Genomic DNA, 22,863 nt, shown 5'->3' with positions numbered 1-22,863 from the left:
ACAGTTCTCCAAAGGAACCAACCTGGCTGACAGCTTGACTTTGGACTTAAAACTCTAGAACTGTGGGATGATAAATTCTGTTGTTTAGGGAATTCCTTGGTGGTCCAGTGGTTAGGGCTCAGCACTTTTACTTTTGGGACCCCAAGATGCACAGCCCTGCCAAACAATAAAATTTGTTATTTAAACCACTCAGCCTTTGGTACTTTAACTGGAACCCTAGAAAACAGAAACACCTATATATAGAAAATTCTAAGGAATACATTTTTTAAAAATCTAGAGCTAATAAGAGTTCAGCAAAGTTCACAATACAAAATCAATATACAGTATAATATTGTAAGGCAATTATCCTTCAATTAAATAAAATTTTAAAACAAAGGTCAATATACAATAATCAATTGTACTTCTATACATAAGCAACAGCAATCTGAAAATGAAATTAAGAAAATTCCATGTATAATAGCATCAAAGAGAACAAAAATTTAACGAAAGTTCAGAACTTATATTCTGAAAAACCAAAATATTGTGGTAAGAAATTAAAGATCTAAAATGAAAACAAAAAAATCCTGAGATTAACTGTCCAAATAAATGGCTTTAAGACATAATTTTAGGTCAAGTCATCTTCAATTTTGTGGTCTTGAGTTCTGGAGTCAGTGGGGTTGAAAGCCACTCTGCCACTTATTAGGGCTTCCCAAGTGTCCCAGTAGTAAAGAATCTGCCTGCCAATATAGGAGATGCAAGAGATGAGAGTTCCATCCCTGGGTCAGGAAGATCCCCTGGAGTAGAAAATGCCAACTACTCCAGTGTTCTTGCCTAGAAAACTCCATGGACAGAGGAGGATGGTAGGCAAAAGTCTACAGGGTGGCAAAGCATGGAACGTGGTAGAGCACTGCCACTTACAAGCTTATTTTACAGTGGACAAGTCCAGTAATTCTGGCCTTGACTTACTCTTCTGTCAAATGGGATAATAAAGATATCTACCTCATGGGGTTGTGAGAATTAAATGAATAAGTATTTGTAAAGCACTTAAAAAAGTCCTCACACAGAAAACGCTCAATAAATGTTAGCTACTATTTTTCTATATAAAGTTATGGGATGTAGTTGTACTTTATTATCTTTAATATGGTGATAAGGTAAAACGTGCAAGAAAAAGATGCCTAGGCGTTACAAAAATCTTTTCTTTTTTCTGACGTTACAAAATCTTAAAACTAATTCAGCAGTTTCTGAGCCGCACAGAGCACGGGCTAGGACAGAGGATATAGCAGTGAAAAAGATGACATTCTAGTAGGAGAGACAGTGAACAAATACATCTTGTCGGGGTGATAACTGGGATGAAGAACTAAGCAATATAAGGGGATAGGATAGAGATTGATGCGACTGCAGTGGAGGTGCCAGGGGGATGGTTTGCATAGGGCGGTTAAGAAGTTGTCTCTGAGGAAGTGACGTTTCTGCACAGACAAGAATGATGTGAGAAAAAGAAGACAGAAAAATCGGGGCATTCCAGCTTTTTCGACTAAGAGCCCGGGAAACCAGCGGAACGCAGATGCGCGAGGACGGGGAGCCGGACGAGCCCAGCCACAGAGGACTGTACGGCAGCGGGGGAGCGGTTTGGCGGGAACGCAGGGCCGCTCAGAGGCCGCCGCGATGCTCCCCTCCTTGCAGGAATCGCTGGATGGGGATGAAAAGGAGCTAGAGAGCAGCGAAGAGGGCGGCTCCGCCGAGGAGCGGAGACTCGACCCGCCGCCCAGCAGCCACTACTGTCTCTACAGCTACCGCGGAAGCAGGTGCAGCGCCCGGCCGCTCTTGTGGCCCCGCCCCGGCCCCGCCGCCCGGCCCCGCAGCCCACTCCGGGTTCCGCAGCTTGGCGGCTCCCAAACGCCGTCTTCTCCCCTCCCAGCCAAGGTCTCTGGCCCTCAGGGCCCTCCTCGCCTCACGCCGTACTTCCCGGCCCCCAATCCTGGACTTTTGCGCCTGGTCCTCCCAAGCCTCAGCGCTGTGTCCTTGACATCTCCTCAGCCCCTTCCTGTGACCTCTGCCTTTTGTTTAGCGCAGTGCTTCGCACGCTCAATAAAGTCAATCCCCATCCCCCCTGTCCTTCCTGTCATTGTCTCCCCGTTTTCCTCCGTCCCCACCCCCCTTCCCTAACCCCCTTCTTCTGGTTACCGTCTGTCCTTGCTGCCTCTTTTCCCTCCGCCCGAGCCGACTTCCTGGGGCTCTTTTGGCCCTGTGAAGTCTGTTTTTGTTTTTGTTTGAGCTGCTTGTGGGATCTTAGTTCCCCCCGCAGCGAAAGTGCCGAGTCCTATGTGGACCGCCCGGGAATTCCCTGTAAAGTGTGTATTTAAGAGAAAATTTCCTTGACATTTCTGGATATTTAATTTAGATTTTCTTCTAGCATTAAGTGGCTGTTTTATGGGTTTTCCCTGTCATTGAAGCTAGGCGGAGGAGGACGGGGTCCAAGCATTTCTACCTTGCAACGTTTTTAGTGGACTGTTTGCCCCCTTCCTTGCTTGCTGGGGGAGGGAGGACATACTCCGCTGGACTTAGAGCCCATAGTTCATAACTGAATTGGTTTTGTGGCGAGCAGATTGGCACAGCAGCGAGTGGACAGCGATGATGGAAGCCCAGGTGGCACAAATGCAGAAACTCCCTCTGGTGATGATTTCAGGTAAAAACAGCTTGGTCATAAGCCGTGTATGTACTTTTCTCTTAAGGGCATCTCTGGCATGCAGATGTCAGTGAGTACCTTATCTGCCCTCAGCTTTCCCTGAATGAAACCATCAAGCCCACTTCACGCCTAGGAATCTCATCTAATTTTCCTTTATTCATTTATTCAAGGCTGGGGCAGAGCCACATACGCTGGTGATTAGCACCATGTTGATTAGCCAGTTATTCTGAGCTTCTTGATTGAACTCCAGTAAATATTCAATATCATATGAGTATCAAGAAATTTAAAATCCTCCTCTCCCTACACACACCCCCGCGTTGCATACCCTTTCATAGCTCTGCTGCTGCATACTGCAATGTAAACTCCAAGCTAGCAATGATTGCTGTCTTTTGTTCCTTGATGTCTCCGTGCCTAGAACCTTGAGTGATAGGTACTTGGCATAGGGTCAACGTTTAATATATATTTACTAAGGGAAGGAATAAATGAACCTCAACACTTGATGCAAAGTAGGGTATAGTACAAAAATATTATGTTCACTGAGAGGCTGGATGATGGATGATTTAAGAAATTTTTCAGGTGCTGTAACAGTGTTGTGGTTATAGATACATACATATATATTTTTTAAATCCTCATTTTTTAGAGATATGTAATGAGATGTTTAGGGATGAAATAATATGATGCCTGGAACTTGCTTCAAAATAAGTCTGGGACTTAAGAGAACAAACTTATAGTTCACCAGAGGGGAAGGACTGGGGGAAGGGATAATTAGGGAGTTTGGGATGGACATGTAATCACTGCTACATTTAAAATGTTTAACTAACAAGAACCTACTGTAGAGCACATGGAACTCTGCTCAATGTTATGTGGCAGCCTGGACAGGAGGGGAGTTTGGGGGCGAATGGGTACATGTATGTGTGTGGCTGAGTCCCTTTGCGGTTCACCTGAAGCTATCACAACGGTTGTTTGTTAATCGGTTATACCCCAATACAAAATAAAAAGTTCAAAACAAAAAAGCCCAAAATAAGTCTGGGAGGTAGAGGGTATGGACAACATGGGGAGTGCAGATGAAAACGAAGATTTTTATAATTTTTATTGGAATATAATTGATTTACAATGTTGTGTTAGTTTCAGGTGTACAACAAAGTGGCCCAGTTATGCAGATACACACATCCACTCTATTTTAGATTCTTCTCCCATATAGGCCATTACAGAGTATTGAGTTCCCAGCACTGTACGTAGGTCCTCGTTAGTTCTCTGTTTTATATATAGGAGAGTGTATGTGTCAATCCCAGTCTCCCAGTTTACCCTTTCCTTCCCCCATAAGCTGATCATTGTCAAAACTGGGTGGTAGGTACATGTGGGTTCATTATACTATTCTTTCTACTTTTCAGTGTTTGAAATTTTCCTTAATATGGAACCAAAGATGTGAGGCATATTGGGTTCATATTCTCTGTTGGGAAATTTGGGGATGGAAAATCTTACATATTCAAATTACCGTTTCTGTTTACATACTAATCTCAACCAAACTGAAATGTTTTTGTTTAGGTCATAAATAATCACTGAGCTGGTGTATTTATTCATGGGCAGTGGGTAGTGGGAGGCTTGAGGAAAGGAGAGGCGGCATGAAATAGTAATGTAGAAGAGAGTGAACCAGGAAATGGCATGAGAGCTGGGCAGCGGTAAGGGCCCACTGGTGGCTAGTGGTCGTTCATTTAAAATGAGACTAGCCGCTGTGGTTGTGGGGTTTTGTCCAGCCACATTCAGCTACATGGGTGCAGGTGCAGGCTAGGTAGAGAACTGGACTAACCTGGGCTGAAGGTTTGCTAAGCAGATACCAGGAGGTGAAAACAAAGGGGTTGAATGAAAATGTATGTGGGGCGGTAATCGTAATGACTGACCACAGAATTTAAGCTGGGTAAGAAGGGAGCTGAGGATGAGAAACTTGAGGTTACTGTGAAAAAGAGGGAAGGTCCGTGGGGTTGGGGGGGGTGGTCCCACTGGAGTCATAATACTAAAGAGAATGAACTAGAAAGATAGGACCACTTTAAATGGATGAGGCAGATTGTACTTGGTGACATACATCCCTAAAAGCCTCACCAACAGGAGTCAAAAGGAAAGCTCTGCTGAGTCCTTAGTGAGGGCTTTTAGCAATGTTGTGTCTGACTTACGGGGTATAAATGCAGAGTCCACTGCTAAGGAACATGTGTCTTTCATTTGTCAAGCCTCTCCTTGGTAGATACTAATCTACCATCTGAAGTGGAGCCAGAGCTACGCAGTTTCATTGCGAAGCGTCTTTCTAAGGGAGCAGTCTTTGAAGGGCTGGGTAATGTTGCAGCTGTAGAGCTGAGGTAAGTGTAAAATGTGCTGTGTCCTGAGATCTTATTTCTGAGCTAATATGGGAAGCGATGAGAAACTCCAAAAGATCAGCTCTGGCTAGACCTGCAAAGTTCATCTTTGTCTCCTGGCAGCTGAGCCCTGGGCCTCACACAAACACACACACAAACTTTTGAGAAATGGAATTAACTGAATGGCAGAGACCCTTCCTCCTAAGGGTACATATTTAGTCTTGTACTTGGGAGAAAAGAGCTCATTACCAAAACTGAAATTGTACAGTGTACAGTTGTGAAGTGCTTTCACAAGCTTCAATGCCTTTCTCCTTACAAAGGGGTGATAAAGCAGAGACTCTTACTTCCTATTTCAGATGAGGAAATAAACTCAGAGAAGTTAAGGTCCTAAGGCCGGTAACATTGATGGAGTTCAGGCTTAAATATAGGTGTCCTTGGTTGAATTCCAGCCATCTTTCCATTACACCCCTTGATTGTAGTTCACTTCAGACCATGATATTGGCATCAAGTCCCTTCAGGAGTATGAGGCCACATCCCAAAGGTAAGACCACAGGGTCAACACTTCACATCTTGCTGGCGCTTCAGTGATTCATGCATGTTTATGGGAGGGAAGACACGGATAAACCATGTCAACATGGGTACACTGTGAACGAGAGTGAAATTTGTATGAATTTTTCACATAAGACAGAAGAATTCAAAGAAATCCGTGTTTGTTAGGTGCTGCTTTAGCTAAAGCCTGTTATGATGTATGTTCACTTTCCTCTGTTATTATCAGTAAACCAAGGAGAAGTCTGGGAGCTTCTGAACTACAGAGCAGTCTAACGATATTGCCAGATCAGGATGACCAGGGCTCAGAGGAGCCTACAAAACTACATGAATGAGTTATCAAAAGAATGCATTTTAGCTTTTTCTTTTCTAGAATTCCAGGTTACCGAGTCGGTTGTTATTACTGCCTTTTCCAACAAGAAAAACCGCTTCCCCAAACAGCATCAATGGACTCTGAGCAGAAGTCTTCAGAGTATGTGGTCTGTTTTTTAGGAGGGTCTGAAAAAGGACTTGAGCTATATCCTTTCTTTGGTTTTTGAGGATATCAGGAAGGAAATGCTGGCAGGCAAGTAGAGGATTATCACTGCCAACCTCCAAAAAGCCTTTCTACCTCTTATGCATGAACTTCAATTTCATACCTTCACATGACCAGTTTGTCTTCACTTGTTTTATCATGAATTTGTTTATTTTTGGCCACTCAGCTTGTGTGATCTTAGTTCCCCTACCAGGGATTGAAACTGAGCCCTCGGGTGGTGAGAGCATGGTGTACTAACCACTGGCCTGCCAAGAAATTCCCGTGTCTTGGCTTGTTTTAACTAACAGTCATTTAAGAGATTTTCCTATTACTCTTTGAAAGATAAAACCCTGTCTTGATTCACCCTTTATCACTTCCTTAAGAACATACTTTCAGGCTTGAATTGGATAAGTACATTCAAGGGCTGAAAAATAACATGAACTGTGAGGTAAGATGATTGCATTAATATTTTTATTTTTTTATTTTTTGCATTAATTTTTTTTTTCTTTTTTTATTTTTTGCATTAACATTTTTAAAGACCCAAATGACTAACATTATGTGACTGCTGTTCTTATCAAATCATCCAGGTGGGCACAGACACTTAAATTCTGAAAATGTGCTCCTTTGTGGGCCAGTAGGAAAGTGCTTGTTAAGAGGAGCAGGGAACACAGTCCTCTAAGTTTCACAAGGCTGCTTGTGATGTTTTGTATCTATGAAAAATTCAACCCATTAAATTCAAAGGTATACGGTAACATGCCAAGCAAGGAAGAAGATGCTGCTTTCCTGATTTCTAGACACATAAGATTTATACTCTGGGCAGAACTAATGGCCTGCGAAGCCGCTGGCACCAGAGACATGCTGTGCAACGGGATGACTGTCCTTGAACTCAACCTCAAAGATATTTAGAAACATCCCATTTTTCATTAATCGATCTTTTGTGAATTAGATACATCTTTATCGATTGGTTTATCCCTAACTTTTAGATACTATGCATTTGGTTTGTGGGAGTTAAGTCATAACTCATAAATTTTCTACCCATTACAGGTGGTATTAATTCCTTTTGTTGTCGTGCACGTGCTTACAGTGCAGCACAGAGGGGAGTGATAGCCTCGGAGTGAGCCGGGGATGCGAGCGCGTCTAGGGTAGCGGCTCTCCCGGGATGGGGCGCTCCCACCAGCCCCTAGGGAGCAGCAGAGCCGAGGAAGCTGGGTGAGCTCCCGGCCGTGTGTCTGACCACAGCGGGGCGGGCTTGAGCACTTTGATGCGCTGGCCTGTGTCGTCCCCTGGTCACTTTCAAGTGTTGGTGAGCTGTCTGCATTCCTCGGTGGTTCAACAGGCACTTTATAAGCTCATCTATGGGTGTTTCAGAAACTATACCAGATGCTTGGGAGTGGGGGGTGAGGATTTTTTTTCCCTCCCCTTAAATGAAAGAAGTTTTATTCATTAATATTTGGAGATAAGGATTATTAAGAGAGTATTTCCTGGAGTACACAGCACAGTGGGAGGAGATGGACATGTAAATGCCCTAACTCCTTTCAGTGAAGAAATAGCATGGAACCCTATTAAGTCAGTCTCTTCATTTTATATAATGCATGTCTTAGTGTGTTTTTTTATATGCAGTACTGAATTAATCCCCTCTCTGCCTAACAAGCCCAGCAAAGTTATATCACAATTCCTTTTTTTGTTTTTTGTCTGTACTTCTCTGCTTGTGGGATCTTAGTTCCCCAACCAGGGATTTAACTCAGGCGCCTGGCAGTGAAGGGCAGAGTCCTAACCACTGAACTGCCAGGAAATTCCTACAATTCCTTTTGTTTTAATTGGTGGCATTAGCTTAAAAAAGAAGGAGGTGTCAGTCCCCGTTTCTTTTCACTGTCAAGAGTATCATGAAGAAAATGTTAAGTCCATTAATTAAGGTGAGGGCTTAGATCAAAGCAAATGACATTCTCTCTTTATCTAGGAAAGCGGTGGGGAGAACCACATCCAGTCTTACCTGAGCAGCTGGTTTGCAGATGTTGTTTGCCCCATCCAAAGGGTGGTCCATCTCTTTCAGGAGAAGCTCACCTTTCTGCTACATGCTGTAAGTATTGCCCAAACGAAAGTATTTCCTTCATTGAGGATCACTTTGGCAGAGTTTGGTTTATTTAAAGACATACTTAATTTCCCTGAATATTATTTATTACTTCCACCTGCCCTCTGAATATTCATTGAGATTATGCTTGCAATAAGGATACACTGCACTCTACACAGATCCAGAAAGTTACAGTACAAAGGTAGAGTTGCGAATACTATCTTCTAATACAATAAAACATTTTAATCACTTTTTCTTTTTGACTGTGCCATACGGCTTATAGAAACTCGGTTCCCTAACCAGGGATTGATCCCGGGCCACAGCAGTCAAAGTGTTGAATCCTAACCACTAGACTACCAGGGAACTCTCTAAAATAATTACTTTTTGAAGTGATATGGGAGAGATGTGATTTCTAAAACAATTTGAGAAGGAAAACGGAAATCCAAAGTAATTTTTAACTATATAAAAATGTCCAAATAAAATATTCACTAAAATATCGAGTAAGTGGCTAGGTTTTTCATTTTTCATGTGTGGGTGGATGCAGCTGGGGCTGGACAGCCTCTCAAGCCCAGGTGGTAAGGCTAGGTTCCCGACAGTCAGTGAGCAGCTGAGCTCAGCTCTGGAGAGCTCCGGGGCGGTGCCCAGCAAACAGTCTGGTGCGGTGCTGATTGGGGGAGGCGACGTTTAGTCACTAGCTACTCTGCAAGGAAAATTGGCATACGTGGTTTAGTCACTAGCTACTCTGCAAGGAAAATTGGCATACGTGTATCAGCTGGGCATTGTTTTTCTCTCATAGGCTCTGAGTTATACCCCTGTTGAGGTTAAAGGATCAGATGAAAAAACAAAGAGAGACATTCACAGGTAAAGAACAGTTTTGCAAAGAGAGAACCTTTTCCACAGGCAGTCTGATGTTTCTGTTTTTAACTCCCCTACCATGCAATGCAGAATGAATTTGCTTTCTCCCTCCCATCCTGTAATATAGTTTGTGGAAAAAGATTGTGTGTGTGGCAGGTTTCTGAGCGTGGCTAGTCTCCAAGGCCTCATTCACGAAGGCACCATGACATCCTTGTGCATGGCCATGACGGAGGAGCAGCATAAGTCTGTGATCATCGACTGCAGCAGCTCCCAGCCTCAGTTCCACAATGCAGGTGAGCCGCAACCCTGGGAACAGCCTGAGAACAAACGACGCAAAGTTATCCTCCCTGCCTCGCACAGTTTTACATGTTTGTCCCCAAATCACCAAAAACAGTAGCATTTCTAGAAACATGGAAATCATGACATGCCTAGCAGTTCTACTCCTAGGTATATAGAGAAACTCTTATGTATGTACACAAGGAGACAAATACAAGATGTTCATAAGGGCACTGTTTGCAATAGTAAAGAACTGAAAGCAGCTCAAGTGTCTGTCAACAGGAGAACTGATAAGCTGTTATACAATGGAATACTATACAGCCGTGACAATGAGTGAACTAGAGCTATATCTCTGTATAGCATCCAAACATACTATATAGTGAAAGAGCCATTAAAGAGAAGTACAGTTTTAACATGTGCAAGTTTTTTATACTATATAGGGCTTAGAGATAAAGTATGTGGCAAAAGTTTAAAGAAAGACATGGGCATGATAATCCTTTCTGATGGGAAAATAGGGGGATGCAGCTGGGAAGACGCACGTGGAAGCCGCGACCATTTTGGTATTTCTTAGCCAGGTGGTGAGTTAAGGTTTTTAGACTGATACAGGAGTCTTAAATAATTCATTGTAAGCATTTTATAAATGAGGACAGAACATTGTGATGTATACAAATATTGAATCCTTGTGCTGTGCGCTTAAAACTAATACTATATGGTTCAATTATACCTCAATTTTAAAAAGAAAATACAAAGAAAGGCAGAATAAATGTCTTGTGATTTTACTTTTATTCATTTTTCTAAACGATTTTATAGGGAGCAACCGGTTTTGTGAGGATTGGATGCAAGCTTTTATGAATGGTGCCGAAGGAGGTAACCCTTTTCTTTTTCGACAAGTCCTGGAGAACTTTAAACTGAAGGTAACTAATTGGCTGTGTGCCAAGTGCCACATATAGTCTTTGTCTTAAAGTTTAGTTAGTACCAGTGACCAGGAAACAAATCTGCTTCACAGCTATGTCTGTTAACTAGGACACTTCCAAAACTATAATCCTCAATTTTCATTTATACCAACAGCGTTGAAAGTGCCAGCTTCCCCAAACCCAGACACCACTGGGTATCTAAACTTTTCATCTTTGCTAGTCTGACAGGTGACAATGGTGTATCACTATTTTTATTTGTATATAAAAATTTCAGTTTATTTCAACCAAAACCAAAACAGTCCCCTCATTTCTCCCACTCGCTATCTGCTGCTTCTGGTGGCCCCCAGTCTGTACCCTGAGTCCATGAGTTGTTTTTTTAAAATATATATGTAAATATATATATACTTGGATTCCACATGTAGAAGAGATCATGTGGTATTTGTCTTTCTCTGTTGAATTTGTTTCACTTGGCATGAAGCCCTTGTTGCAGAGTTCATTCTTTTCACTGACTGAGTGGTATCCCGCTGTGTGTATTTACCGCAGTTTCTCTGTCCACCCACCCATCAGCTCACACTTGAGTTTCTTCCATGTCTTGGCTGTTGTTGGTGATGCTTCAGGGAACACGGCACTGCAGATATCTTTCTGAGTAGGTGCTTTGGTTTTCTTCAGAGAGGTGCCCAGAAGGAGCATTGCTGGATGGTATTTTTTTCATTCGGATTATTACCTTAATGTATATTCCCAAAAGTGGGATTACCAAGTCAAAGGGTTTGAATGCTTTGGTTTCTATTACAGATTGCGAGCTTGCACTTCAAAAAAAAAAATGGGAACAAATTACAGAATGTTCAGCAATGTGTATGGGTTTTCTCTGCAGAACCTAATGTAACAGTTTTTTATCAGTCTTATTTATTTTTATTACTTTAATATTGGCACTCCATAGCTATTCAAATCTGTCTTTAATTATTCAGGCTGAACATTTTTTCATGTTTGTTTACTCTTAGCAAATAGAAAGATACTTTGATGGAGCAAATGTATCCACTATGATATAGTGATATTATAAATAGTAAAGGCAATACTAATGAAAGGTATTACTTGTCATTCTTTATATGTAAACAGTATCTTTATATTTTTTGATGAATTGTAAAGTAAAGTTCAAGTCTTAACCATAAATTTGCATTATTCTGTGTTTTTGCACTGTAAGCCTTATTCATAATAATTAAAATAATGTTCTAATTTTTTAAAAACAAACAAGAGCTAGAATCTTCAGAAGGCATTCATTTATATTTTTCAGTGATCTCTGTGTATGTATCATTGCATTTCCAATAAATTGAATTGAATGCTTGCTTATATTTTAGGGACTTCAGTCTTATAATTTATGGCATATCTTAGTTGGGAAGCACAAAAAACGTAGTTCCATGCCTAAAGGTTCAGAGTTTTGTTGGGGAGGCATGTTGTCACCTTATTTAGAAGATTTGTATTTTTACTTTATGTAAAAGATTTTGTTCTATCAAGGGCAAAGCATATTAGCAATTAAAATATTTGAAATAAAAGGCAAGCATTTCATTAACATATAGTTGAGTTCTCAGCTGGATAGGAGGTCTTTTTCAAGCTTCATTATTATCTCACTGAACACATACTTAACTGGGTAATCTTTTTCTAGGCCATACAAGACACAAATAATTTGAAGAGATTTATCCGGCAGGCAGAAATGAATCATTATGCTTTGTTTAAATGTTACATGTTCCTAAAGAACTGTGGTAGTGGAGATATCCTTTTGAAGATTGTTAAAGTGGAACATGAAGAAATGCCTGAAGCCAAAAATGTGGTAGCTGTCCTCGAGGAATTTATGAAAGAAGCTCCTGCCCAGAGTTTTTGATGACGTATTTGGAGATGATTGTGTTGTGAAGTCATGCAAGCCGTGGTGTTTCAAACTGTGGTAGTTTTATAACTGTCATAGGATTGCTATTTCAGATTATCTGAAAACACATTCTAGATTTTTTCATTTTGTATTTTCAAGATTAAGCCTAATTAGATGTATAAATCCGAGGCACGTCTTCACAGTCATAGATAGATGTATGTTAGAATTGTGAAATTTTTACATTGCTGGTCCCGTAAGTTCTAGCTTCAGGGAATTGTTGCTTAAAACCTTCAGAGGTAATTTTGCAGCTTCTCTGAGGAGTTTGCTACAGAATTTAGCAACCTTCCCTCCCAGAAAAATCATAATACTTCTTTCTCAAGGTACTATTGTTGTTGTTTAGTCGCTAACTCATGTCTGAATCTTTTGGTGACCCCATGGACTGCAACCCGCCAGGCTCCTCTGTCCATGGGATTTCCCAGGCAAGGATACTGAAGTGGGTTGACATTTCCTCCTCCAGGGGATCTTCTCGACCCAGGGATCGAACCCTCATCTCCTGCGTTGGCAGGCAGATTCTTTGCCACTGAGCCACAGGGAATCCCTCAATGTACTATAGCTTTTTTCAAAAAACTTATTCCTAGTTTTAGGACAGATTAACTCCATGCCACCATTTCAAAGACAGATCTCTGCATCCTGTGGGTGCTTGATGGATTTTTTTTGTCTGATTGATAATGGCATGGATGATGAAGGCAGCTTTTATGTCAATATGCAAATAAATCATGAGTGTGTAAGAAATTAAATGAACTTTAAAAATAGGTGCACTAGCTTCAAGATAAGACATTATCTCTGATGGAAAGCTACTGCAGAAGTGGCCCCATCACTTTTCTTCATTCTTTTGTTCACAGGTATTTGCCAAGAGCCTATAATTTCTCTTTTTCTTTTATATGAAAATGCTGGAGTTTTTAAATAGAGTGTTAAAAAAGAAACAAAGTACATCAATTTTACAAGCAAACGTAAAATAAAGAACTCACACAGAGATTCTTCACATTGATTTTAGTTTTCTGTACATGTGTTACAAGCCTTATATTGTTTTACTCTGAATCAACTGAAAGTGCCCTGTGTTAGAGCCATTTATAATTCCCATGGAAGCCAACTGTAGCTACACACATGACTCCAGTTTGTTCTGCATAGCTCTTTAATAAATCCATTTGATAATGATTTTTGTTTGGAAGATCAGAAGTCTGCTCTCATTGCCCTCAGGATGCTCAGAGGAACAGAAGCCCGTAAAACTCCTCTCCTAAACTCATCTAAATTCACATTAAGTGCTGAGTTTTAACTTTCAAGATGACTGACAACGGCCTTCTGCTTTCTCTTCTACAGAAATCTAAAGACGACTCACTGAGCCATTTCTTTTCTTTAATGAGAAATACAATTCAGGATCCTCATAAAGGCTTTCATATAGTTTTAAACTTTAATAACTTGGATTGTAGTCAGTGTAGAAAAAAATCCAAGTACCATCTTTTTTATAGCATTCAGAATGACTATGGGAAACAAGCTATTTTATGGCACAACCCTTGAATCTGACTTTTTCTAAGGTAGGGTTGCCCACTTGGAAATCAGTTTTTTAAATAAATAACATTAGGACATCAACATTTTGAGTCTGGAAAATATGTTTTTCATTTTCAAATTCACATATCATTCAAGAGTCCATGTTGTAAATAGCATTTAAAAGCAAATATATTACGCGCTTCAAATCATTTATGGATAGAGTCAAGGCATAATTACGTATTCTTTATATGTACTTTTACATATATTTTTGGTAATGTAGGCTCATGACATCACAGTTATATACAATACAGTCTTATTTTAAAAGTGTGTAATAAACTGTATATCAACTGCTGTAGAAAAGGAAAATAGTGACATGGAGCTGACTGTCTTGTGGGCCATGAGAAGAAACTCAGAGGTCGTGACCAAAAACATGTATTATATTCAAATTTTAATAAGCTAATATATTAACTTTCAAAGTTTTAAAGAGCATTTGTTCAAGTGTGGAATACATTGTGTGTTATCTCTGTGCTATACACACAGGAAGTGTATGTTTGCCATGGATCAAAAATGGTCTCAATTTACCTATAATTATATTTATAATAATAATAATAAAACTTAGCTTCTCAGCAACACAGTCATTTTTATTCAGTGGGCTCAATTTTTATTAATTCACAAGAAGTTTTGGGGGAAATTATACTTGTTAGGCCAAGGAATTTGTTGAAAAAAATCAAATCGCCTGCTAGGAGACATCTTTCTGCAGCCTACAGGAGGCATTAGGTAGAGTATATGAACAATTTCCATCACAGTGTTTTACTCATCGTCCAGTACGCTTACACCTGTCTAATTCAATGGCCCAAGTTAATCCTTTTCACTCTCATTCATTATTAACCATGACAGAATGCCTGTCCTTTACCAGAGGATTACTTACACCAAATGCCAGGAAAGCCTGCAAGCGTCTCAGAATTAAGATTCAGTTACCAGGGCTACCTTTCTCCTAACCATGTGTCTTCTCTGTCATGGAAACCCCACTGACTTCAACGAAGTCTTTCCACTTGGAGGCCTAAGAGGGCAGCTCCAGTCCTATGCCCGCTAAACTTCTTAAATGTGCCTCACAGACTTCATATCACTCTAAGTTGGTATAAATGCTACATTTCGGAAGTCAGGTTTGGTGGGGCGGTGATAGGGAGCAGTAATTAATTGATAGCTGTGATTTTCTTGTGCACTATCTCTGGGAGGGCTGACAAAGTGGAAATCCTGTTAAGTGAACACCAAGCAAATACACCAGGGTTCATGACTGTAACCAGATGGCCCCAGGCCTGGGGCAACTAGACTGGATCTTTATTTTTTTTTTTAGACTGTATCTTTAAACAAATGCCCTGACGCTTCTACAAACTTAAGTGTCCTTAAAGTTCTATACAAACACCCAAAAGCGGCGCACATGAACTTTGGAACCAGGCCGTCTTGGCTGTGATCCTCCTGGCAAGTTACTGAACTTCTCTAAGCCTTCCCTTCATGTGTAGAATGGGTGTACTTATACCCACTTCAAGTAGCTGTGCAGTTAAATAAGGCTGAAAGTGCCTCGCGCAGTGCCCTGGCACATAGTCGGTACCCACTAAGTGGTCTGTGTAATTACCCTTATTATCGGTAATTTTTAAGTTCTAGGAAGAATGAGAAGCTGGTGGAAGGGAGGAAGCAAGAGTGAAGAGCGGAGTGGTAGGAGGCCAGAGGCAAAGCTGGTTTAACAACTGCCGGCTGCAAGGGAGCTTACCTTTGGGAACTGAGTCCCGGGACCACGGCGGCTGACAGGCTGCGACTTTCTGGACTCTGTTCCCCATACTCCAAACAGGTCTTAGATCTTGAGCCTGAACCATGCTCTAAAATTTGTTCTGGGATGACTTCTGCCATTCCAGAAAGCATTTAGAAATATTTGCAAATGATACACAAGAAACTGATGTGAAAATGTGACAGGAAACAACTCCCACCATGAATTTTAACAGGGTAGTTTAATCCTCCACCGAAAGCTATGAATGGCGAAACTACATACACTGCCATTAGCTTAGAGAAACTGCTGAGAATGATTCACCTTCTCAGCCTTCACCCACTCAAAGCCCACTTGATTATTAAACGTACCCAGCACCAGACTACCTTTAACATTTGTGCTCCTCTTATTTCCCCCTTCTGTATGTGAACTGTCTGTGCTCTTTGACCCTGAGGACATGCCTATTCCTTTTTTAGGATCAGGGTGCTGACAGCCCCTAGAAAGCCCTAGGGACTTGCCTGGTGGTCCAGCGGCTAAGACTCCATGCTTCCAATGCAGAGGGCATGGGTTCAATCCCTAGTCAGGGAACTAAGATCCTGCATGACAAAAAAGAAAAAAAAAAAAACACCGAAAGACTGGGCTATTGGGGTAATGAAGGAAGTATCTAGGATATTTTGAAGAAGACTCATCCAATAATAATAGAATATTAAGCTCTCTTCAGGGTACAGTGTAGGATTGGAAGGGGAAGGCCAGGCACCCACCAGGCCGGCTAGCACAGAGGTTCATGACCTGAAACCCTAGATGAGTTTCCGTATTCACAGCCCTTTCCCTCTAAATTATACATAGAATTGTCTGTCTGTGCATTTTTATGGGAAGAAAAATCATAGCTTTCATCAACCACTCAAAAGAACTGTATTCAAGAAAGGTCAAGAACTACCAACCTGGGAAGACCAGTGCCAAGCACGGACGCCCCATCCGTGGGGCAGACATCACAGACCCACCCCCACCGCGGTCCACTCTCCCTCCCTCCCCAACCCTAACCCAGGCCGAGATGGCACAGGCTCCAATGCCAGCCCTTCCTGAGTAACTGGTGGAACTGGTGAGAATAACTGTATAACCAATGACTTAAAGAAAAAAAAAATCTTTAATGGAATCTGTGCTCAAATAATATGTTACAACAAAAATATACAGAATGTACACGATACAAAAATATTTAGAAACAAACACTGCAGCTTGGGATTAGTTTTGTTTCCACCTACTCCAGTCCTGGGGGGGAAGACAGGTGTTGGGTTGGGCAGTTTTTTAAGGCAGAGGAGTTTTGGAGCTTTCTGGCCAGCACTGGGACCATGAATGATGCCAGGAAAGGGTTTTCCACTGCACCCGGGAATCGGCATTATTTTCCAACGAAACTGGACACTGCAGGGAGGTCTGGTCTTGGTGAGCACCGACTCCCCTAATCCTCCGGGCAAGAATGGTTCTCGTGGAAATTGAGAACCCTATGAGCTGGCAAAGCCGCCTCATCCGGGAGCTTTTCCTAATTAAAAAACTAATGATGAATGGTGTCATTAGAATGAAATTTCTCCTTGGAAGGTTCGTTTTCCTTTCCCCAGTTTCTGTGATTGCTCTTCCATATAAGGAGGGGGTGAGTCCGGGGCTGCTGTTTGGAAAACCTTCAGTTTTCAGTCTCTGAAGCCTGTGGATAAAAGGCTGACTGGCTTCCACAGCCTGAAGATTCAGTCCACCCTCTGCTGCTCAGCACCCGGTCAGGCAGCCATACTGGATGAGGAGGGAGTGTGGGAACAGAGGGGCCTGCCAGGGAGGAAGCCAGACCCCCAAAAGTAAGCCTTTCTTACCGGACAGCTGTCTGCCAGCCCTGGGCTGGCGACCTGGAGGGCGTCTGAAGTGACCCCTGCCACCACTCCGTGGTCCTGCTTGGACGTGGTGGTCGGGAGAGGCGGCGGAGGCGGGCGCTGAACACAAGGAAGAACTTCGAGGTGGCTTGTGGACCAGCAGCAGCTGGGGCTGGCGGCAGGGGGCATAGAGAAGGAGCCCTGAGCGCCTCCCAGGCCTCGCAGGGCAAGACTCCACACCTCCGCCTCACGCAGTCCTTCTCAGTAACAAGCTTCCATCTGAAGCCCTGAAGAACTGGGTGCTTCCCAGACGGGCTTTCTAGACTCTTCCGGTTCACAGTCTTCCCACGCCTGAGACAGGAAGCCCCCCCACTCCAGACCACAGCAGATAAAGGCAGAAGTGTCTCCACTTCCTCCACCACATCCCAGAGCGCCCAGGTGCCAGGATGGAGGTGATGCCCTGCCTCCCAGAGGGGCACAAGCAGCCTCTGTCGCTCCCAGAAGGGACAGCATCACTCAGGGTTAGCAGGGGTGGCAGCCCACGACGGAGTCCCTCCCACCCCCGTCCTTGCCCATGTCTTCTCAGCCCCCTTTCCAGCTCAGAGTGCCCTCTCCTAAGAAGCTCACTCTTCCGGCCACACCTGGCTCTCAGGAGGGCGGAGGATGGCTGGCAGGGACAGACTGGCACGGCTCAGCCAAAGACCCGGGCCCATCACCCCAGGGTGTCCTGAGCACAGCGTGGACACAAGTGCGGCGTGACCTCGGGAGCCATACGTGGGGACCAGAACAATCTATCATCGGGCCAAGACAGGGAAGGGCTTGGCGTAGCCCAGGGTGAGTAGGGGTGTCCCGGGGTAGGAGGACCCTGCCCATTTATGGGTGATCACAGTGGCCCAAGACCCCCCAGTACCTGGCCTGGCTGACTCTGGACCTTAGCATATGTAAGGGCTCTGACAAGCTTTGGCAGCCCCATTCCCTGCAGGAACGCAGCCCCCTGGGCTGTCAGTGTTCGGAGCCCCCGGGGCAGCATAAAGAGACAAGGCCATCCTCCCCACACCCTCCCCTCGGGGTGGGCACCAGCTCCTGCAGGGGATCACTGTTTCAGCCCTGTTTTGCCACTTGTTTTGGGGTGGGGGCGCAGATTTGACTATCTCCACGTGCCCTCCTGGCTCTGAGCATCCGAGGGCTGCCCTCCTCGCCTACAATATTCCCCCAAGCACCCACCAATTCTTCTCCAGGAGCAGCTTCCTGTCTGAATTGGAGGCCCTGTGGCCCCCAACTTCAAAAGGACACTTGGCCCCAACATTCCTGCTCCAGCCTTTCCTGCACCTCCAAAGCTCCTTCCCTCCTAAGGGAGACACAACAGAATCTTTTCAGATAGGAAGGCTCTTCTAGGCGGGAGTCAGACCAGAACGTGGCAAAGGGGAGGGAAACCTCAGCATCCTCAAGATCCCTGGAAGGGCCCGAGGCCTCCCTTGACCACAGCACATCTCCCACTGGTCAGGGATTCTCAGGGAGGCACCGGGGAAAGAACGAGGGTGGGGAAGAAGGGGGCGAGAGTTTCCTGTCTCTCAGTGCCCTCCATCCTCTCAGGCAGACTCCCCCAACCCCCGCCCTCTGCAGGCTTCCCCTGCAGCCTCCAGCTGGCCTCACATCATCTTTCCCATCACCTGTGCACCTGCCCACCAAACCATGCATGTGCACACACACGCATGCACACACACACATACATGTACGCACGTACCAGAACATGGGCTCTGTAAGCAGAAGGCAGGCACACTGGGGGCTGTGGGCAGTGGAAGGGGAGGAAAAGACCCTGAACAAAAGGGGATCGATGTCCGGACACTGGTGTGAGATGTCAGCACTCGGGAGAAGTTCGGAGAAGTTCGAAGCCGATATCCTTCCCTTCCCCCCGGCGCTGGGGGTGAGGCGGGGGCGCGGTAAGGAGGGGAGTGAAAGTGAAAGTCGCTCAGTCCTGTTGGACTCTTTGTGATCCCATGGACTGTAGCCCACCAGGCTCCTCTGCCCATGGGGATTCTCCAGGCAAGAATACTGGAGTGGGTAGCCATTCCCTTCTCCAGGGGATCTTCCTGACCCAGGGGATCGAACCTGGGTCTCCCGCACGGCAGGCAGATTCTTTATCATCTGAGCCACTGGGGAAGCCCTGAACAGTTACTGCCTCCCTCTCGGGCTCCTCTTACAGTTACCCCGAGGGCAAGGTGGGGCCTGGAGCCATAGGATCTCCCTCTGCTCTCTCCAGGCCTGAGAGGCCACACCCCAGTGCCCACCGACAGGCATGGGAGGGCATCCTGGCTTCCCCCAGCTCTGGCCAAAGTTGACCATCCTCCACCACCAGGCCCCCTTCCACTCCAGAGCTCCATACCCAGTAGCCTTGGAAGGAACAAGTCCTGGCGCATAGTGACCTGTGGGCTGGACAGGGCCTGCCTGACTATACAGCCGCGGGCCTTCCTTCCCCTCTTAGGTACCTCCGGGTGGTGGGTGAAGAAGGCTGCCGCCCAGTCTGCGTCCCTGAACACATGGGACACGGCCAGCCCCAGGGGACAGCCACTCTCACCTCAACCCAGGCCTTCGCCCTGGCCCGAGGTCCTCAGAATAGTCTAGAAAAACTACAGAAGCCATATCCAATTCCTCCAGTGGGTGCCTTCAGAAAAAGGCCTCCACTGCCTGTTCAGATCTGAACACAAATGTTACAGCAGCGCAGCCTCTCCTGTCCTCTCCTCTCTGGCCTCACTGAGCTGGTGATGAGAAAAAGAATACGGCTGGCTGCTCCTGGCTGACGCTGCTTCTCCCTTCTCTCCCGGACCAAGGTCCTCCAGGTCTCTAGGGGGGCGGCGGCAGCTTCAAGTCCAGCAGGGTGTAGGCAAAGATGTTCCAGAAGACAGCGAACAGCACAAAGACGGTGTACATGGCCACGAAAATCCACCACAGCGACTGGTCCTGCAGCCTCTGCTCATAGTTCCTCAGGACCACCACGCCCAGGGTGATGCCCACAGCCACGCCACCCAAGTGCGCCACGAAGCTCGGGTGAGGGCAGGGCGGGTAAGCTGACGGGTGGAAGCGCAGCCACACGGCCCGCCCAAACTCCATGCTCACTGCAAGGGGAGGAAGCACAGTCAGGTCACTGGAGGGAACGGGGCGGGAGCCGAGCGAGAGGTCTTGCCCTCCAGCCAGCCACCCAGTCATCCAGCCACTAATTCTGTCACTACCCAACAAGCCAGCACTGTTTGCTGTGTACACTGGGAATACAGTCATGAAGACGGCAGACAAACTACTGTTCTCCCAGGGCTCACAGAGTCTGGCGATCAACCAGCATATAATTGCATACGTAAGATAATCCAGTAAAAGGCCAGAATACTAGAGTGGGTAGCCTTTCTCTTCTCCAGGGGATCTTCCCAACCCAGGAATCTAACTGGGGTCTCCTGCATTGCAGGCGGATGCTTTACCAACTAAGCTATCAGGGAAGCCCAAAAGAAACCCTATGGGAAGAGAAAAAATAGGTGGTTTAAAATCAAGGTTGTGTTTCAGGAAGGGGATTCTTTAGTTTGGAGAATCAGGCCAAAGCTTCCTAAAGGAGGGACATTTGAATATCAAGAGAAGACCCAGAACTTCCCTGGTGGTGCAGTGGTTAAAATTTCCCCTCTCAAGGCAGGGAGTTAAGAGCCCACGGGCCTTGTGGCCAAAAATTCAAAAACACAAAATACTGTAACAAATTCAATAAAGACTTTAGAAATAGTCTGTATCAAGAAAAAGTCTTAAAAAGAAAGAGAGACAAGATCTTAAGAAGAGTGCTTCAGACCAAGGGGACAGACAGCTCTGTGCAGAAGCCCAAAGGGCCTGCACCCCTGCAGTCATGAGTCCTGGAGGCTCAGTCTCCCCATCTGTATAAATTCTCAGACTCTGCGTACCAGGCTACACTGCTGGGATATTAATAAGGATCTCAGTACGTGCGAGTCCTATCTACTAAGTGTCTTCATGTACTAAACCCTGGAGAACCCTCAGAACTGGTGCTTTTGTGGTTGAAAGGAAGTGATGAAGGGAGAGAAGGGCAAAGAAGGAACAGAAATAAATAATCTCAACAAAGTGCTAGAATGTAATCTTAACAGAGTCGAAAATGCCCCCATCCTCCTCTCCAACCCATCCTTCTTGTGCAAACTTGGCTTGGCCAATTCAACGGGGAAATACTCTCTTGAAGGGATAAGTGCCATTTTATTACCTATCACCCAAAGGACCTTATTAGGCTACCATTTAACTAACCAGGGTGCCTCTCTCCACCTTAACCACCCCAGAGATGCCAGCACCTCCAAGGATGTTCATTCCCTGGGGAATTGCCTAAGCTTCCAGGCCTGGGCCCTACATTCCCAGAGATGGCCAATAGATGGCGGAAAAGGAGAGGCGAGGGACACACAACCTTCCCTCCTGCCTCCCCAGGTCCCAGGGCAGCTTCCTGCCTTTGCCTTGCAGGCCCTGCAGTCCACAAGGAAGGTTGGAGTGACATTGGTCTCAGTTCCAAAATAGCATTTTAGATTTTATAACACTTGTAGTTAGATTCTTTTATTTAAAAAAAAAATTGCTTTCTTTGATGTGGACCATTTTTAAAAGCCTTTATTGAATGTTACAATACTGCTTCTGTTTTATATTGTTTCTTTTCTTTTTTTGTGGCCAGGAGACATGTAGGATCTTAGCTCCCCAACCAGGGATCTAACCTGCAGCCCCTGCACTGGAAGGAGAAGTCTTAACCACTGGTCCACCAGGGAAGTCCCCAGGTTGTATTCTATTAAACAGTAAGACTCATGACTCTGCTCCCTTTTTTACAAATAGACAAATTCAGTCTGAGCAGATGAGGAAGCTACGTTCCCCACAGCTCCTAGCCCACGGCCTCCCATAGCTTCACCCCAACCCCCCACCACCCCCAGGTCCTGATTCAAAGATTCTGTGAACTTTAGAGCTGGAAGGTCCTCTCTGGGATTAGAAATCCTCCAGCCCCATCCAGGAAACAGAGACCAGAGGACCCTGAAAGCCATAGGATACAAAGGATGTAGAAGTGGATCTAAGTGGAGCCCACCCGGGCCCCTTATCCGTTCCATATCTGTTCTGGCTCAGTTCTCCCTCTTCCCCACAAACCAAGTGGCTGACCCAGACAGAGACAGTCCCGGAGCTCCCGCCCAGCCTGGCGAAAGTGCAGGGCATTAGAGATGGCACAGGCTCACTCTGAATTCTGCCTCTACCACCTGTAGGGGGGGACCTTCACGTTCTGAGCCTGTAACTTAAGCCTAAAAACAATCCGCTCCTCGTAGCCATGTTCTGGGGACTGAATGAGAGCTTGTGTGGCCCTCTTCTCGCTTCTGTTCAGACTCATCTCTTTCCACCTCAGAATGAGCCTCTCGGCCTCTGGTCTCATCCCCCACACACACCTGCCCCTCCACACTGCAGCCTGATGAGTCGCTGAGAACTCAAAACTGACAACAGCTCCCTCATTTAAAGCCCCTCACTGGCCTCCTGGTGCATCTGGGGATGAAGCCCAATCTTTCTCTTTGCATTTAAATCCCTCCACGGTCTGACTGCAGTGATCTCTTACACAATCACACACAGTCCTAAACCTCATGGGCCAGTTTTGTTAACCAGCTTGCCAGCCATTACCCTTCACTCTTCTGCA

The 22,863-nt window shown here is 45.0% G+C and overlaps 2 protein-coding genes across 3 annotated transcripts in view; one reads left to right on the top strand and one right to left on the bottom strand.

The window, feature by feature from the left end:
• Window positions 1-1,567: 1,567 nt before the first annotated feature.
• On the top strand, window positions 1,568-14,202 carry C18H17orf75 (chromosome 18 C17orf75 homolog). Its single transcript, XM_065909513.1, has 10 exons — window positions 1,568-1,781; window positions 2,582-2,662; window positions 4,885-5,010; window positions 5,927-6,070; window positions 6,458-6,515; window positions 8,025-8,144; window positions 8,932-8,996; window positions 9,147-9,283; window positions 10,077-10,180; window positions 11,838-14,202. Exons 1-10 carry the CDS (start codon window positions 1,642-1,644, stop codon window positions 12,051-12,053), a joined length of 1,191 nt encoding a protein of 396 aa, XP_065765585.1. The 5' UTR covers window positions 1,568-1,641; the 3' UTR covers window positions 12,054-14,202.
• A 2,337-nt stretch (window positions 14,203-16,539) lies between these two features.
• The window catches only part of RHBDL3 (rhomboid like 3), a 55,417-nt gene continuing 49,093 nt past the window's right edge, over window positions 16,540-22,863 (bottom strand). For both annotated transcript variants that reach the window (XM_065909268.1, XM_065909269.1), the window contains one exon: window positions 16,540-20,302. In XM_065909268.1, coding sequence (XP_065765340.1) covers window positions 20,031-20,302 — 272 coding nt within the window. In that variant the 3' untranslated portion in view covers window positions 16,540-20,030. The remainder of the gene's footprint in view (window positions 20,303-22,863) is intronic.

Source organism: Muntiacus reevesi, chromosome 18 (assembly GCF_963930625.1).
Source record: "Muntiacus reevesi chromosome 18, mMunRee1.1, whole genome shotgun sequence".
Classification (NCBI taxonomy): Eukaryota; Metazoa; Chordata; class Mammalia; order Artiodactyla; family Cervidae; genus Muntiacus; species Muntiacus reevesi.
Note: the sequence above shows the minus strand (reverse complement) of the source record. Positions and strands in the feature narration are given on the sequence as shown.

Excerpts from the sequence above, each read along its gene's own strand:
- C18H17orf75 (XM_065909513.1), top strand. The coding sequence starts at position 1,642 with ATGCTCCCCTCCTTGCAGGAATCGCTGGATGGGGATGAAAAGGAGCTA. Across the intron at positions 2,663-4,884 it reads CCCTCTGGTGATGATTTCAG|CCTCTCCTTGGTAGATACTA; the intron begins GTAAAAACAGCT and ends TCATTTGTCAAG. Across the intron at positions 9,284-10,076 it reads GCCTCAGTTCCACAATGCAG|GGAGCAACCGGTTTTGTGAG; the intron begins GTGAGCCGCAAC and ends ACGATTTTATAG.